Source organism: Protobothrops mucrosquamatus, unplaced genomic scaffold, assembly GCF_001527695.2.
Source record: "Protobothrops mucrosquamatus isolate PMUCROS unplaced genomic scaffold, P.Mucros_1.0 scaffold1479, whole genome shotgun sequence".
Classification (NCBI taxonomy): Eukaryota; Metazoa; Chordata; class Lepidosauria; order Squamata; family Viperidae; genus Protobothrops; species Protobothrops mucrosquamatus.
The window spans coordinates 149,144-168,442 of record NW_015387656.1 but is presented as its reverse complement, the minus strand read 5'-3'; the positions used below and the strand labels follow the sequence as shown (position 1 = coordinate 168,442).

General features: G+C 37.8%; 1 protein-coding gene across 1 annotated transcript; it reads left to right on the top strand.

Moving 5' to 3' along the window:
* The first annotated feature begins 9,102 nt into the window (after positions 1 to 9,102).
* SVIP (small VCP interacting protein) lies at positions 9,103 to 16,535 on the top strand. The gene is made up of 4 exons (XM_015822145.1): positions 9,103 to 9,242; positions 11,797 to 11,847; positions 13,860 to 13,976; positions 15,147 to 16,535. Exons 1-4 carry the CDS (start codon positions 9,180 to 9,182, stop codon positions 15,159 to 15,161), a joined length of 246 nt encoding a protein of 81 aa, XP_015677631.1. The 5' UTR covers positions 9,103 to 9,179; the 3' UTR covers positions 15,162 to 16,535.
* Positions 16,536 to 19,299: the final 2,764 nt, after the last annotated feature.

Sequence of the window (19,299 nt, the reverse complement as noted above, 5' to 3'; positions counted from 1 at the left end):
CAAAACCTTGTTATACACCGCCCTCTGGCGGGTCCAGTAGGAAGAAACAGCTATCGTTTAAACGCAAATAGCTTCTCTGAAAATAAAATATGATATTCACTGGGAAACAATGCACCAAAGACCTCATGATGATAACAGTTTATAATCCATATTAAAATGTGGCTAGAATGTCCATATCAGTAATGTGATATGATGATTTACAATGTTACAGAAAAAAAATCCAAATTTGCTTTCAGCTGCATAACATGTAGAACTGCTTGTGTTTTATAAGGAATTTAAGGAGTGTTGTTTTTCATCTTTCATGAGAAAATCTATTCATTTTCACAAAATTAGCTAATACAAGTACCTATTTCAGTTAATAAGTTGGAATTAACCTTATCTGACATCAACATCAAAGAGTACACGGTAACTAGCCCCCTAAATAATTGTCAAAACTCCATGTCACAGAGAAATTAAATTTATCATCCCGTGGAAAATATTCTTTCTCAATAGAGGCAATATGTTTGATGACTTAATTATCGCTCACAATACACACTGATCTTCCTCAGTAAATTCCTGGGTATAGCATATATGCTTACCATGACCAGCAAATTTAGAATAGAATAAAGCTGGAAGGGACCTTGGAGGTCTTTTAGTCCAGCCCCCTGCTCAAGCAGAACCTATACCATTTCCAATAAGTGACTGTCTGGCCTCTTCTTAAAAACTTCCAGTGATGGAGCACCCACAATTTCTGAAGGCAAACTGTTCCACTGGTTAATTGTCCTCACAATTTAGCTATGGACTTCAGTGATTCAGAAAACACACTAGCCAATCGCTCAAAGGCCGACTGATTCAATGTGGTGGCTGAAGTCAAAGTAAAACTCTGAAAATTGAATTATATCTTTCTTTTTCATTAGTGTGGGAAGCTTAGGTTATAATTTTTAAAATCACTTTTCACAAGATAGGACGAGACACTTAATAGATCATTTCAGAGTGATGATGCCAGGTCAACTTGAAAGAAATAGATGCAGAGATTTTAGAAAAAGGGTTCTTTAAATTCTGATTTTTTTTAAAAAAATGAAGAAATTGACATTTTTATTTGCTTCCCTTTGGAAATATAAAATGACATTGCAGGAATATTTGATGCCTGTTTATAAAAACGAACGCTGCCTAATTTTAGACATGCAAGCAAAGGAAATTGCCTAAAATAATCTTAAACCTTTCAAAATCTATCCTGCTATTTGTTGGGCAATAGCAATGGAATTGGCAAAGGATTAGCTAAGAGCTCTCTATAGATTCAAAACCTGTCAATTTATGGAAAGTCCGTTTTTTGTGAATATTTATAGGAGACTGTTGTGAGTTCTAATCCTACCTTAGGCATGAAAGTCACACTCTCTCAGCCCAATCCACCTCACAGGGTTGTTCTTGTGGGGAAAAAAAAAGGAGGAAGGAGAACTAGGTATGTTCACCACTTTTGAGTTGTTTATAAAAATAATAAAGGTGGGATTAAACAAATCTTTAAAAAATACTTAAGCTATAATAAAATATTATATTTTTATTTAGTTTTAGTTAGAATTACAAGTGTAATATAAGAATTGCCATTCCTTGACTAAAGCATAACCAAGAGAGAGCTTTGGGAAGTGATTTCTATGTTTAGAAAATGTCTGTTAGTCATTCAGTTCCACCATACTCACCTTCTTCTTTCTCATCATCGTAAAGGTCCATGGAGAATTGCCATCTTTGGACTGGGATGAGACTATACTATCAGTGGACCCAATGGGTAATTTGGGGGTTCTCCTGGGCTCACGATTCCTGCTCGAGGAACAGGTAGAATCATAGAGAGCCTTTGTGCAGCTGCAGGTTGTGCATCAGTGACACCCTTTCCTGGACCAACAATCCTTGCTCACAATCATCCAAGTCCTAGTCACCTCCCATCCTGAACACTGCAATGCACTCTACATGGGGCTGCCATAGAAAAGTATCTGAATGCTTCAATTTGGTTCAAGATTTGGATCTAGATTTGCACACAAGTCACCTCTCTTGCAGGAGCTGCGTTAGTTCCCAATTTGTTTCTGGGTCCAATTCAAAAGTGTTGGTTGTCACCTTTAAAGTCCTTCATGGCTCGGGGCCAGGTTATTTGAAGAACCATCTTTTCCCAGTTACATCTACCCATACCCAGCAGTGCAGGGAGGCAATATATGTTACAATCCCCTCTATTATGGAGATCCATCTAGTGGGACCAAGAAGGGGTGGCTCTTGCCCAGTGGTCTTCAAACTTGGCCCTTTTATGACTTGTGGACTTCAACTCCCAGAATTCCTCAACCAGCGTGCCTGGCTGAGGAATTCTGGAAGTTGAAGTCCACAAGTCATAAAAGGACCAAGTTTGAAGACCCCTGCTCTTGTCTATGGAACATCATTCCTATGAAGGTACTTTTGATACTTCTTTANGGTGGCTCTTGCCCAGTGGTCTTCAAACTTGGCCCTTTTATGACTTGTGGACTTCAACTCCCAGAATTCCTCAACCAGCGTGCCTGGCTGAGGAATTCTGGAAGTTGAAGTCCACAAGTCATAAAAGGACCAAGTTTGAAGACCCCTGCTCTTGTCTATGGAACATCATTCCTATGAAGGTACTTTTGATACTTCTTTAAAAGGCTTGAAGACATGGTTTTGCCAGGGAGCCCTTATTACTTAGCTTTTAGCTTATGCAACTTAATTTACTGTAACAGGCTTGTGTTAAACACCAATTTTATTTTAACCATATTGAATGCTATTTTGCATATTACATTTTATACTTTGCATTGTATATATTTTATAATGTGTTTCGCTGTTAGACAATAATCTATTCTATAAGATTACATCATGTTTAAATGATGTAACTTTCCCTGATTTTTATCAGATCTTCTAATGTTTGGAATAACCTTCTGATAGCCAGAATTGGCTAAAGGTACTCTATGTTTGCAGCAACTTTTTCACTGCTTTATGATTGAGGCTAAGGAGGACAACTTTTATAGCCCTGGGATTTGATTCAGAAACATGTTCTGTGGAGACACAAATGTAATAGCAGTCTCCGATTCTTTAAAGCAGCTGCATCTTTTGTCAGGATCGTAAGTGAACTTTGGTCTTAAATATTTTTTTAAAAAACCAGATCTGAAGCACTGCACAGCCAATCCAAAAGAACACAATATAATTTATTTGGAAAAAAAGTTAATAAAAGCATCACTTGATCATCCTGTCTGTTGAATGTTCACCTTTTGGATCAGACACCTCTTTGTAATATGCAGACCGGTCTCAAAGAAGTTTTGGAAAATATGTAATAATTGCTTTCTAATAATTGAATGGCGAGGTAAATACAAGAGGGAAAAGCAGAAGGAATCTTCTTTTTTACAAAGCAAAAATTCAAAGACTTATTTTGTTCTTAGTGTTATATATCAAAGTTCCCCACTACAAGAGAGAGCTATGGGATGAATGCTGAGCAAGAACCATGAAAAGGGGGGAGAGAGAGAGAGAGAGAGAGAGAGAGAGAGAGAGAGAGAGAGAGAGAGAGAGAGAGAGAGAGAGAGAGAGAGAGAGAGAGAGAGAGAGAGAGAGAGAGAGAGAGAGAGAGAGAGAGTGGAAGGAAAATCTACCTTATACTTATTTTGGGGCCATCATGCAGAAATGGAAGATAATAGGTTATTGTGATTCTTAGGGGAAAGGGCAATTTTTCCTTCAATAAAATCTACTGCAATCAGACCATTATTCTGGGATTTCTAAAATTGATTTATTGAACCTGAAAAAGCAGAAAAATGCTTCTATAAGTCTAAAGCCAACCACTAGATAGACAGCTACTATACATTATGAGATTTTCCTTGCTCAACAGTGGCACCAATAGTACTACTTATAAGTTATAAGGAACAAAAATGAGATTCTATGCTCATATATCTTAGGTTTCAGATATGCTCATGGTTTCTTCCCCCCTCCTCTTTTATCTGCTCTACCTTGTTCCTTACATATTTGATAAGACTTCACCAACACCTTTTTCTTTTTTCAACTCTTCAGGAAAATGTGGCTGCATTTCCCTATGTAGGACTTGTTATTGGTCTTCTCAATGAATCAACCTGCAATTGAATTCAAATGCTGGCTCAGCTTTTAGAACAAAGGATATAAAAAACATACTGTCCAAAGCTCACATTCCTTTCTGTAAAATTGATCCAGAAATGTAAATTAAAACTTACCCACTAAACATAAAAGAAAGCCACTATTTTTACCCTATCTAACTTTTCACTGCAATAAAGCACAAGATCAGATCATTTCAGTTGCACAGAAATCTAACACATGTTTTGCCCACTAGCATTGGATTTAAATTCTGGTTTGTTGGCATCCTTCTGGGGTGCATTCACACATCACCAACAAAAACCTACAAATTAGCATAATGGACAAGCTCTTGGAGCCATACATAGAATACACACTTAAGCAATATGTCCTGCTTTTTAGAAGGTGGATATAAGCAGAAATCCCAGAGGGATGGAAAGTTAGGATCTGTTAATGCTACTATTACCTATTCAATATGTCATTGGAGCTAAGGAGGTGTAGAGCACGTGTGTCAAACTAACCACGTCACATGATGTGTCGTGATGTATCGTGACTCTTTTTGCATTGCTGGCAATGGGGTGTGCGTGGCTTCAGTATGATGAAACCGGCCCACGGGCCGGCAGTTTGACACCCCTGTTGTAGAGGATACCATTGTGTGCATGGCTTCAGCAACTGTCTCAGAGCAGAAAGTAGTAAGCAACATGCCATGGTATCAGCAAGAATGCTATGCACTACAGCTCAGCCAAATCTTCAATTAGCCAACCAGCATATGTGGGAACAAATAATACTACATTAAATATATTTATTTCTGCATACTTTGGGTGGTCATTAAAACATTAATTTAAAATAATTAGGAAAAGACTTTTTTTTTAAAAAAAAGTGCTACTGCATTTATGTTATTCATTATACTTACATTTAATTGTATTGCATATAATACTTATTATGTTTTGCTGTTGTATTATTAATTTTTCACATTCTGATAATTGGCTCTAAGATTCTGAAAAGCAATGACACAAGATTAAAAGCAACATTGGGACCAGCAGTTTCTGGAGCTGCTAATCACAGTGGGATACTCTACAGAGTTTTCTACAAAACATAAGCAATGCTTAAAATGCATATGTTACTTGTAGAGTGAGCAATGTGTATGGGCAATTTCCCTTCCCATGTACAAATACTCACCATATTCATATTTATTTATGTATTTATTTATTTATATCATATGCTGCCCATCCAGCCTAGAAGCTGCTTACAATCAAGTAATCAAACCAACTTCATCACAGATAAAGATTTAGAACTGCTAGATAAGCTGAAGTTGAAAAGCCAAGAGAAGAAAGAAAGAGATTGCAAGTAAATTAATCAACATGCACAAGTTTGGGAAGACAGTAATTCAATGGGGGAGGCAGCTGAAGATGAATAATTGCTCAGAGTAGAAGGAAAAAGGGAAAGAGGAAAGAAGAGAAAAAAGAATAATGAGAAATGCCAAGAAGCTACAATTATACAACACATTAATCCATAACCCATGGTTAAATAATCACAGTGGGTGTGCTAAACCAATATATGGAAATCGCATTAGAGTCTAATTTTATTTGGTTCAGAAAGGAATGAGAAAACTACTACTCTGAAATAGCACAACCATGTCATGAGAATGGGCCTTAATTTAAAACAAAAAGCTGCATATATTTCAATTAAGTTTTGTTGGAAGTCAGCACTCCCCCGCCCCAGAAAAAGAAATATTTTGGGGGATATTTAAAAAGACAGAATATTATATTTCCCCAAAGGAATAATGGAGAAAAAAATCTTAGGGGAGGCAGAAACCAACCCAAGTTTCCCCAGGCAGAAACTGAGCAGGCCAGCAGTTAATTGCAAATATAATATTTGCATATGGACTCCAGAAATAGGCTTTGGAGTTAGCGTGATAAATGGATATTAATTTGAACATTCAGTTTGCTTCGTTACTATCCTTCTATTAACACTTCAGATTTTGTGTCACATCTGCTGCAATATTTTTCAGTTCCCTAAACTTCAGCTTTCAAAATAGGTTTGACTTGACAAAGCACTACATGATTTATTAAAGATCACTTTGAAACTAAACTGAAATATTCTCACCCTGAAGTGGATATTAAAGGCATATATCAGTTCTTAACCTGTCAGCACTGATTGCCTACAGTTTCTACGGAGGCATTCTCTCACTTCCAGTTTGCTCTAAAACCACTTAAATTAAAATTTAAAAGCATGTCAAGGGGAAAGCAATCTTTTTATACTCATCATGAAGGTAATTGAATAAAGCATTAAAGTGCTCAGCCATTTTTCTGTTCAAGTAATTGTTATTATCTTAAATAAAAAAAAACTGAACAGGAAGATATACTATTTATCAAGCCGAATTCTTTGAGAGAACAATTGCTGTGCTATTAACTCAAGAGGACATACTAATCCCTTTCAGAACCCTTTTTTATACGTGGATCACTTTTTGACAGTGTTTCATTAGTCGGAACCATGACATTTACATTTATCTACATGTATCTCAATCACATTATTATTATTTCTGTATCAATACAAGTAATAATTAAAGGATGAGAAACATCTTAAAATCCAACTGTTATTACTACTTTCTACTAGAACTGAAAGACCTTATTAAACTCTTGTCCATTCATATGATGTCAATTTCAAACTAGCAAGAAATACTGTATTTGTGTGCCTTTTTACTGAGATGATGCCATTTGCTTAAATCGTAAGAATAACGTAAAAACTTCCACATTCTGTCTTTCAATAATTGGCAAAGAATGTTCTATGGTGGTTTATGGCTCCTGTGGTCCCCTGCTCTCCTGAGTTGTTTTTTTGTTTTTTTGTGGTTTTTTTTTTGCAAAAACCACATTTCTTGTGTCAAACTTTAAATTATCTGACTTAAATTGTAATCACTTTTACAACAATCTATATTTTTATTGTGATTTTAATTCTAAGCTGCTTTAGGTGTTTCTGTACACACAGAAAGACCAACTACATGTTTAATAAAATAGATAAATCAATGAAAGGAAATCTCCATAAGGATGTCTTTGCAAATAGAACAATTTTTAAATATAAAACCTTCCCACTTTTAAAAGCTTGCCTTTTCTGAGCAAGGAACCAAACTTTCAATCCAGCTCTCTTTGTAGAACCTTCTTCCCACCCTGCATTTATTTGTTTACTTATTAAGAGAACGTATATGGTCATCTCACAGAATGATCAAGGAGCTCACAGCAACCAATAAAAACAATCTAAAAACAGACTATACCCGGACTATACCCTTCCCAGCAGACATCAGATCACTAAACTGTTGACTCCCTGACTCAACTCCATTCTAGTCCAATGCTTGGGAGAAGAACAAGGCTAAAAGGATAGCACTCCTCACCCCACCCTCAAATTTCAGTGGAAGACGTTTTAAAGGGCTGAGACAGCTACAGAGAATCTGAGATCCCACAAGATTAAATGTCTAAAAGAAGAGATCTGCAATGTGCCCTATTTGACATAGTGGAATAGGCAGATATCCTCAGGGAAAGGTGGTCCCACAAATAGCCTAGTTTTGTGCATGTAGGATATTATAGCTGATAACAGAATAACAAAGTTGGAAGGGACCTTGGAGGTCTTCCAGTCCAATCCCCCCTACTCAAGCAGGAGACCCTGTGCCATTTCAGATAAATAGTTGTCCAATCTCTTCTTGAAAACTTCCAGTGATGGACCACCTACTTCTAAAGGGAAGCCATTCGACTGATTTCTGTCAGGAAATTTCTCCTTATTTCTAGGTTGGTTTTCTCCTTGATTAGTTGCCATCCATTGCTTCTTGTCCTGCTTTCAGGTACTTTGGAGAATAGGTTGTTCCCTTTGTCTTTGTAGGAACCCCTCAAATATTGGAACAGTTCTATCGTGTCCCTCCAGTCCTTCTTTTGATTAGACTATGTATACCCAATTCCTGTAACCGTTCTTGTACGTTTTAGCCTCCAGCTCCCTAATCATTTTTGTTGCTCTTTTCTGCACTCTTTCCAGAATGTAAACATTCTTTTTGTATTGTGATGCCCAGAACTCGATGCAATATGGGCAAACTGTGAATCATCCAGCAAGCCAGCATAGGGTCCAGAGGTATGTCAATTAGAACAATTAATCAGTGGAACCAGTGCTTTTTTTTTGTAAAAAAAAAAAAAAAAAAAAGGTGCCAGAACTCACACACGTCATACAACCCGCCTTGCCTACCCTACCCTACAAGGTTCCATCCAAAAAAGGTGCCGGAACTCCGTTCTGGACGTTCTATGACAAAAAAAGCCCTGAGTGGAAGAACTTGCCTCCAGAAGTTGTGAATGCTTCAGAAGAGACTGAACAACCATTTGTCTGAAATGGTATAGGGCAGTGACGGCGAACCTTTTAGAGACCGAGTGGCCAAACTGCAACCCAAAATCCACTTATGCATCATCGGGTGCCGGGTGGGTGTGGCCCATTGGGTGGGCGTGGCTGCGGTGGTAATGGCAGACTGGGTGGGACTAAAAAGTTCAATCAATCAATTCCAACTTTGCAAGATCTTTTTTTTCCCCGCGAGAAGTTGGAATTGACTGATTGATTGAACCTTTTTTTTTTTTTGCACACGGCAGTGGAGGCCTAAAGCTAAAAGGTTTTATAAAACCCAGCTGAAGGCCTAGGACTGGGGCGATGGCGCATGTGCCCACAGAGAGGGTGCTGAGTGCCGCCTCTGGCACCCGTGCCATAGGTTCGCCACCACTGGTATAGGGTTCCCTGCCTGAGCAGGCAGTTGGACTGGAAGATCTTTCAGGTCCCTTCCACCATTCTATTCTATTCCATTCGCAGGCGTGACCGCTAACGCCGCGGCGGCAGAAGTTCTTAAACTTCTGCTAGTTTTGCTTTCCTTTTGTCTCTCCTGCTCGCCGTATCTCATGCAGACGCGGCTCTGCGCTCTCCCACGGTCGTGACTCTCCCTCGCCCTTTCCCACTTCCCGCTGGCTCCGGAGCGGCAGGTGGCGCCGTCCGTAGTTCGCACAGGAAGGCAGCCTGGTAGCGGGTAGCTTGCGAAGAGGCTGCTCAAAGGACGGCGGGACTGGGACTCGCTGCTCGGCTCTGCCTGGCTGGCGGAGTGTTGCAGCGGGCTCGGGATGGGGTTGTGCCTTCCCTGCCTGGGGGGAGCCGCCGATCAGGTGGTGGAGACGCCGGACCCAGTAAGTGGGGCGAGATCGGGCTGCCGAAACTCGTTCCGTGGTGGCTGGGGGTTTCTCCTTCTCCCTTTTGGCTTTTCTGGGCAATCCCAGGTGTCGTTCAGCGTCCGCCTTCCGAAAAATTCCAGATTGATTTTAAAAAACAAAAAACAAAAAAAAAACCCTCCTTCATGCAGGCATCTCTAAAATGCTATTAAACCTTCGCCGAGGTTCTTTTTTTGCTTTTTCTTTACTAATTATTAGATTACGTTTTTTTTTTTTTAAAAAAAAAAACAGCTTTGAAGTACGAGCACCCCGTTCTTTTTCAGGTTTTTCCAAAACCGAGCCCTGAGGAGTTTTCTTACTCCCAGGTTCCGCCTCGTAATATTAAAAACCACTATGTGCTTTGTGGTCCAAATCAAACTGTTTAATTCGCGATCAATTGCCCCGGTTCTTTTCACAGGGAAGGGCGTGTCAGTTTTGTTATTTACTTATCTTGCCTTTGTGCACTAGAAGAGCCAGATCAGTGTGTACCCAAAGGTCCAAAATTGCAGTGCCAGTGATCTATGCTACATAAGCACGCACGCACACGCACACGCACACGCACACACACACACACACACACACACACACACATTTGACAGTGCCATCTTTCAAAAACACCAAAGGGACAATAAAACGTTGGATGCATAAACCCTGCTGGAAAAAGTCTGCTTGTTTACAAAACATTCGTTTTATTCCCAGGAATGCCAAATCATTGCTTGGCTGCACAAATAGCTTCAGATCTATTTATAAATGAAGTGATCTGGATAGGAATGTCACTCTTTATGAAATGTTTGGGGTGGCATGAGAATACTCTGGTGTGTGCAGCAGGCTTTGAGGGAGAGTTAATAAAACCTTAGCCACAAGCAAAAGCATGTCCTTCATTTTCTACAACTAGATTTTATTCCAAAGTCGGCTGGCATAGCATTGGAGGTTTACTTTCCACTGAAACTGTTAGGAGATGCCAAATAGTCATGTGAGTTCAAGAAGAGTTAATGCAACTGTGTGGTCCACTTCCAGCTTACTGAAAGATCCTGGCACAATAACTTCCTTATTTCAGAAGAGTAAAGTAACTCATTTTCCTTTAATGCACAAGGTCCAAAACTTTAAGGGTTGGGAGTCACACATGCTGGAGGACATGCTGTGGGCTGCCTCACAAAATAGCATGAAGGGCTAGCTAGCCTATTCAGAAAATAACTGCCATAGGACAAAACCTATTTAAAATCCTTTGCGGCATGGAGCCTGAATATTTGCAAGATTTTTCTTTCTCCAGTTACCCCACCTGAAAAATTCCAGCTGAGTTAGTATGCTTCAGATCACATCATTTTTTGCTGCCTCTGCCCTCTGGAACAGCATTCCACGGTGGTAGGCCAGGAAAATATGTGAGCCACTATTCAGTTGTTTGCTGTTATTTGTTTGGTTCCCTCCCCACCTGCCCTGACATGGCCACTTCCATATTTTTTATATTATTGTTTTTAACCATTGAAAGCCACCCAGAGTTGTACATAAGTGATCAGCTATAGAAGTTGAAACTGTAAATAAATAAATATATTCACTAATATAAGCACTAATTTGCTAGAAGGCTATTTGTGACCCTCTTTTATCTGCCCTTTCTACAAGATGCTGTGCATTAACCCTCCTCTTGGTTGTGGCAAGCAGGCACAGTTCCACAATATCACTTGTTATAATATCATTTTCCACTTACCATTTGAATTTTCTAAGAAAGCTTATGGGAGCTATTTGGGGACCAGAGGCCTTCTGGGAACATCTCAAGGGGATCAAAAATTTTTTTTACCCATGATAGAGTGAATGTTTCTTCAACTAAATACACTCTTATAATCTCCTTCCACATTATTGTTCTAAATGTACAATACACAAAAGTTAGCAAGGATAGTCACTGAAATTCAACCCTATATCCTATTATCAAGAATGACCACATTAAGACTGTTTTGTAGCTGATAAAATATTCTTGCAGGATCCATATTGTAAGCCACCCAACGGTGAGATGAACATCATGTAAATTTAATAAATACATAAAATAAATAAGCACTATCAGAAAATCTGCCTTTTCTATGCAAATGTAATTCTCAATGGTACATATTTAAATTGAAGATGAGACAAGCTGCTTTATTTGACTTCTAACTATTGGCTGGAATTTTGTTCAGCCCTAAACAGAAGTAACAAACCCAAGAAAAAGTAGCTAACAAAAGGCTTTTTCACTTCTTCAGCTGGAAGCACCATTTAGTCTTTCATATGTACAGTTCAATGACCTGTGAAATGTTTTATGTGGATGAGAGAACCCCCAGCAGTGGAAGTACATAGCTCCTTATGGTGACTAAGGATTTCTCTCTGGCAATTCTCTTTGACGACATTAAATAATATGAGCAGAAGTGGCATTTAAAAAACAATCAATGCTCATTTCTAGGATTTTGAAAGGTTCTATTATATTTGGAAAAACCCTTAGAAAATCCCTTCTTTTATCTTTGCATAGGTGATGTGAAATACCTTTGTAATTATTTTTATATGTTTTCTTCAGGAAATTAGAAGGCAGCAACTTGCAGAAGCAGCAGAAAAAAGACAAATGGAGGTAATTGGATATTTGGAACAGCAATATATTAAAATAAAACTTTATTGTATAATGCAGGGGTCCCCAACCCCCGGTCTGTGGACCGGCACCGGGTTGCAGCATACCAGAAACCGGGCCACGCAAACAAGCAAAGCCCCATCCAAGGGTTGCAGACAGTACCTGAAACCACGCACCCTCTGGTCTGCAGAAAAATCTCTCTCCACATAACTGGTTCCTGGTGCTCAAAAGGTTGGGGACCTCTGGTATAATGAATGTGGACAATAGAAGGATCTTTCCTGGAAACAGCATCCCTTAAGAATGTGCAAACTGGCCATTATTATATCATTGCAATGGGTATAATTGCAACTAACTTTCAAAAAAATAAGTACCCAGTAATGAGAAGTGTAGTAAGATCATATATTTGTGTAGTAAGAAGCAACGAGATGTTTGCAATAGTGTTAGGGGAGTAGTTCACAGTAATTTGTAGATGAAGACCTGTAGATTAACAGGCTCTTAGGTCAAGCTATCCAAATATTATGATGTCCTTGAAGAAGCACAAGAAGAGGTAACAGAAGTAGCTCAAATTTATTATTCCAGTGAGTATGGAGAGGAGTGGGGCTGGGAATATCAAGATTAAATGTGCAGATATCACAGACTTAAATAAAGAAAAATATCAACGTTCAGGATTCCTGATAGATTGGTGTTCTTTCTAAGGTACTGCTCAAAGTTTGCCCTAATATTTGAATGTTGACCAAAAAGCTAATACTTATAAATGACTCTTCGCTTGAACCATTCCATTTCTTAGTAATGGGATGTCTCCCATTTGGTGTCCTCACCACTGCTATACATTTTTCTCGCACAAATCCCTCACTGTCACTGCCATCTTCTTTGCAGCAAAGGAGAGAACCTGTGAAATAATACCAAAATTAAGTCTTTGGAAATTACACATTTAGTTTTGGCATAAGATCAGCAAAAGCAACAGGGAAAAAAATAAATGCAAGTTAAGACAGCTTTTTAAAGTATTCCCTGACACATTCTGAAAAAAATAATCTTAATTTCTTCTGTGAATTTTAGGGCAGTTTCTTCCATGACACGGTGGCTGAGTCTGTAGATAGCTTAAAAAATGAATGGAAAATGGGGATTATCCCCCAAAGCAAGGGAAAAACTAGCTAGTCTTTTGCAGACATAGATTTGGGTAGGGCAAAGAAATATAGATATCTGCCCAGTCCTTTTCATGATTACAAGGCCCAGACCCCTTCTTTTTAAACAAGAAAAATGTTTGTTCCTGTTTCATTGCCTTTTGTTCTACGCTAGGCTTCAATAGGTAAGTTCCATTCTATAGAAAAAAAATAACTGAAGTAACAGCTAACTGGGCAATGCTATTTTTTTCTTTTTTGACATGGAAGTGCAGTGGGTGTGGTTAAGTCTTTTCCATTCTTCAGTGGAATGAGAAGTTCTGTCTTTGCTTTGAGCAGGTGTGAAATTCCAGTCAATTGTTTCTTTTTAACATCTGTATTAGAGAAAATGTGAACAGAAATAGAGCATCCGTAAGACAGTTGTGACTGATGATAAGCAGCAATAATTCTACTTATCAAAGGAAGAACATGTATAGCATATTTTCTCACCCATATTTTATAAGAATCACCTTATCAGTGAAATGGATGACATATAAATGTAATAAATAAAAGTAATAAAATAGCCACCTATGGGTGAAGAAAAAACCCTACTGAGAATTTCTTCTCAAAGAGGCTTCAAAATATGCTTCCTGGCCCTCCTCATTTCTGGGGGGAAAAATAACGAATAAAACTTGTGCAAAAGGCAAAGGCCTTTTTTTTTTCTTACCGGATTTTTTTTGGTTGAGGCCCATGCTTTTACAGTCAAATGTTATCACTCTTCTAAGTCTGGTTATGTAAACTTAATACAGATTTATTGGAGTTTCATATGGAATACAGGATTAGAGAATTAAATTTATTTTGCTGTGATTGTAGAAACGTGGGGTGTAATGTAATGCCCCTGTCGCTTCTTTCCCAAAGGCTGCATCTCGTGGTGTTAAGAATCTCTCTTCTGTGGAACAAAAAAAACGAAAACAAGAAGAAATGGAGAAACGTCTTGAATCTGGAACCCAGGGACCAGAAGGAGGCAATCTAAGGGTAAGAAGTGAAGAATCAAATTTGGATGGATAAGATCAAAGGCCAGACTCTTCCAGCCTATTGTTTCTTATATTGCCAGTCTAATAGACAGGGTGTTAAGGCTCTTTCTTCTTATTTTTTTCCCCCTCAGTATCTCATAAAATGTGTCAATGTACCTGGCTTGATATCAGTCACCCTTTTTAAGTGTCTCTTCATGTATTGAAACTTTAGGATAAATGACTTTAGCATTTTGGCCAGACAATTGAAATCGCTTGGACAGATCCCTTAAGCCAGGGGTCCCCAACCCCCGGTCTGTGGACCGGTACCGGGCCATGGCATGCCAGCAACCGGTCCGCACAAACAAGTAAAGCCCCATCCACAGGATGCAGGCAGCACACAAAACCACGCCCCCTCCGGTCTGCGGAAAAACCTCTCAGTGGAATCGGTTCCTGGTGCCTTAAGCCCTATTCACACGTCCGGTACCATGTTCATAGCATAAGATGGCCTGATCAATTATCTTGGCAAGATCATTGCTTTCTTGTGTATAAATTTGAGGTAGAGTCTCGAGCTAGAGATGTCTGGAAGTTGAGTCATAGCAACTGGACTTCTTTTCTTTTTTTGGTTTGAAACTTTTTGCTGCTTATCCAAGTAGCTTCTTCAAACTAACAGACATTTCACTTCCAGACAATTCTATCAGGATGACCAAGAATTTTTATCAACACTAAGTGTGAGATTGCTGGGACAGTTCTGGAGTGCTCCCATCTTTTTTGGATAGGAATTTCATTTAAAGCTGAAATAGCTAGGCTAATGTCAGTATATAAGTGTGACGGATTCACATAGACTTTATTTTAAATGTGATCATTGTAATTGCTGCATAAATCTTTACTTCTCTTGCACAACAACTTATCTTTCTTTCTCTACTATATACATTTGCTTCCTTTACATATACTCATGGTCTGGAGTTGTTATTTGGAATACAATAAAACTCAAATGCATTAGAAAACAAGCATTATTGCTTCTTCTTTTTTTCAAAATACTATATTTAAGGAAGATTTTTCATAATCTAAAAGTAACGTGGGAAGGTGAGACGAGGGTTGGAATAAAACAAGGTTATGCTCACAGATAAAAAATTGAATAATGTCCTTACACATAAAAAGTAGCTAATGTTTGTTTCTGTGTATTTGCTTTTAGTGGCAGGTTGGATAAAATACTGAGCAGCTTCAGAATGAAGAAGGATGAAGCTTCGTCTTGCCAATAACTTGCCAGTTGCTACAGATGAATCAAACTTGTTAATTGTCTAGCTTTCGCTGTTTGCCTCTGAAGATGCAGCAGTATTTTGCCATTGTAGCAGGGTAGCTGACATACATGCACTAAGGATGAAACAAAACTTCACAATATCCAGCAAAGATGCCCTAAACCAATCACTTCCTGTTTGTGTTGCCCTATTGTGTAATGCTGCATGTCTAAATGTACTGTAGGGGTGAATTATGGGAATTACGAATGTAAACAGATGACATTTTCATGCTTTTGTGATCATGGGGAACAATTCTGTTTTCCAAAGTGCCCCTTGTTAAACTTGTTGCCCTCTTACCCCGTTATACTTGTTCCAATGATCTTTAAATATATATACAGGTAATCCTTCACTTAAAACCATTTGTTTGAAGGTTGACAAACTGATTTGTTTCAGTTGAAGCTACAACTGAAAAAATGACTTAAGCCATTTTTCCCACTTACGACCGTTGCAGCATCCCCATGTTATACTTGTATGATTCCGTTCAATCCACTCCACAATCCTTGAATCCCTTTCAGTGGATTAAATGCCTGAAACCAACAGGCTTGTTTTAAAAGTAAGAACTTCAGAATCAAAGCTTTAGTGCCTTCTGCTGGTTACACATTTAACTGCTGCATTGCCATGAGGTAAAAAAATCCCTATCCTTGTGTCTTAGTTTTACACGTGTTATGCCTATGTGCAGGGTTTACAAAAATACAGGCCAAAATACTGGACTCTTATTTTTTAAAATAAGAAGTGAAAAGAATACCTACAGGTGTTCTCCTTTACCACTTGGGTGTGAAAAACTCATGAAAGGACAGCTATATGATCCTACTTCTTTGTGATGAAATTTCTTCATAGAAATTACTTTTTTAATTCTTAAAAACTGGTTGGAGGATATTATTCTGCATCTACATCCAGTGTAAAAATATATTTATATAGTCATTCGTATTAACATACTGGAATAAATATAAACATATTATGTGATTATTCTCCCATAACACCCTTTGCAGTTTACCTGGAAGTGATGTGGAAAGAAACAGTAAATTTGTTGAACTTCTAAACTAATATAGGAAGTGTTCACACATCTTGAATTTTAAGCAAGGAGTAGTATCGACTTTTATGAGAGAAATGAAGGTGCAGTTTATCTTGCTTTGTATCAGAAATAAAGATAGTTGCTTCTTACTTATTCCCAATATTATAGGTACTGATTTTTTGAAAAAAAAAATGCTTCAGAAATATATTTAAAAGTAATAACAAGTGTTGTACATATGGGTACTGTATATGTCGGAGAGAATAAAACGTGCAAATGAATTATTTTTTTTCTGATTCTTCCTCTTTCCATCCTAGACAAATATGAAAAAATAATGACTCTTTGACAAAAATTTGGCTAATAATAAATTTCCCACTTAAAATGTGATATAAATCATTGTAGCTAAAACGGATTGCTGTTAAGTTAACCTTTTCAGTAAAGTATGATGTTTTCTAATCTATTACAATTACTTCTTTTTTAAAAAAAATGTTGAAATCTTCATATTTTACAGTTTATACTTTCCTCTTTCTCTTTTGTGCATATAAATCCAGTATTAAGTGTTTAAAGAATTTTAATGGGAATTCAGGAATTCATACTTTCATTGTAATAAAACTAGCTGAAATTTAAGCTGTTAAATTATTGCAGTGCTTTGAGTGTCATTAATGTAGTATCTGTTGCATCTCTTTAAAGCAGCCACACCATTTCCCTGGATCATGAGGCAGCTGCAGAGGCTAGCTAGGTATTGATGTGGCAGGTTTAAAGATTTGCAAGCAGATGTACTCTTGTGCTCAAATGCATCTTTTCCAATTTATTTCTGAAGTTCTTTAGAGTCCTATGAAATAATAGTGCCATTTTAAATTTTTTATTTTGTTTCCAGTTACTGGGTTATGATAAATTTGTTCATTTATTAACAGTAGCATTTTTTCTCTTAGTTGACCTAATAAATTATTTGGTGCCCACGTGGATCTTTATGCATTATAGTGTTATTGCATTAAATAAAGTATAATCAATTAAAATCTCATGATAAATGGGCATTTATACCATTCTCTTTTACTGCTTTTGTTAATTTAATACCAATGTACCAATAACAATTTTGTTTGAACCATCTCTAGATTGTTTTTATTATGCAGAAAATCCCTCTGGAAAAATGGTGCAAAACCATGATTAAAGTCCCATTTTGAGATTAGAATTATTCCTGAATCCATAATTTTATTCTATGTGAGAACTTTTAGGAAATGGATTTATGAAGATTGTAAAGGTTGAGAAGCACTATTCTAGGTAATTTCTCATTTGCTGGCTAGAGGATGGACATTATCAATGGCTCATTGTCCTTCACTGAACAGAACAGCGGTCAATGCAAAACAACTGTTTTTCAATTACATATAAAACTGACTTAAACCCTGAAAGAGGGTGGAAAGAGAAGAGAAACAATAAAGGCCTTTATATAAGCTGCCTAGGAGAATGTGTAGATCAGGGGTGTCAGACTGCCAGCCTGCGGGCCGGTTTCATCATACCGAAGCCACGCCCACCCCATTGCTGGCAATGCAAAAAGTCATGATACGTCGCGACACGTCACGTGACGTGGCGAGTTTTGACACCCATGGTGTAGATGCTCCCTTTCCAACCTCTCTTTGCCATAACCTTTGCCATGACCATAAACCAAGATCTCAGGCAAGCAAACAGAAGCAGTTTGACTAAACTGCCTATTGATTTTACTTGGAATTCTCTTATGTACAATTGTTATTTTTCCTTGTCTCCTTTCCTGCTGTCATTTTTATATCTAGAAATTTGGCTTTATTGGAACTAGTAGGGGAACTCTCATTTACAACCTTTCCACATTGACCACATTGTGACAGGACTGTGTCTTGACTTGGGTTAAGGTCTGGTGTGGGTGGGAAGATCCAAAAACCAACTTATACTAAAATAAAATTTTAAAGATCTATTTAAATAAAATTGAGGTAAAACGTACTTGGTCTGATTTAAAACCTCTCTACCCTCCTAAAGAGGGGTTTGTACACAGCATTTAAACAAAAGGTAATAATAATAATAAAGTTGGAAGGGACCTTGGAGGTCATCTAGTCCAACCCCAGCTCAGGCAGGAAAACCTATACCATTTCAGAAAAAATGGCTGTCCAATCTCTTCTTAAAAACTTCCAGGATTGGCGCATTCACAGCATGCTATCTATCCTATGCCATTTTTTCCTAGTAGATTGTCAATGTATTAAAGACCAAATGACCACTTGTCTGAGAAACAGTAATTTTTATTTATTTTTCAAATGTACATAGCTCATCTCACAAACTAGTGACTCTAAATTGGTTCTAACACTTACTCCCCTGAAAACTCGAATGCTTAATAAACAGCACCCCTTGATAGACATTCCTAGTATATTAAAATAACATTCTATTGGTCTAGTGCTGGGCCAAATATGTAATTTAATTATTGATTGCAAGTAAATTGCTTTATGCAGTTACTCTAAAATATGGATGAGCAATTTGAAGGTCATATGCTGCAAGTACTGTCCAGCTTTTAATTTACAATCTTTGAAGCACCCTGATGTAATATTAGTGAAAGGACTAATTTTGGTTGCATATTTGGAAGAACCTGCCTCCAGAAGCGGTGAATGTGCCAACACTGGAAGTTTTTAAGAAAAAACTGGACAGCCATTTGTCCGAAATGGTATAGGGTTTCCTGCCTGAGCAGGGGGTTGGACTAGATGACCTCCAAGGTACCTTCCAACTTTATCATCATCATCATCATCATCATCATCATCATCATCATCATCATCATCATCATCATCATCATCATTATTATTATTATTATTATTATTATTATTATTATTATTATTATTATTATTTTTGTAAAAAAAAAAGTGATGTAAGGTGTATATGAGATAAAATGTCAATTTCCAACCTTAAGATCAATGATGAGATCATCATATTGTCAGGTCTCCCTTGGTCCTTTTCCCTAATTGGGAAAATTGAATTGCAGCCTCCATCCTATAAATAATTCTCTACTTCTAAAATGTGATAAGGCATCTGGC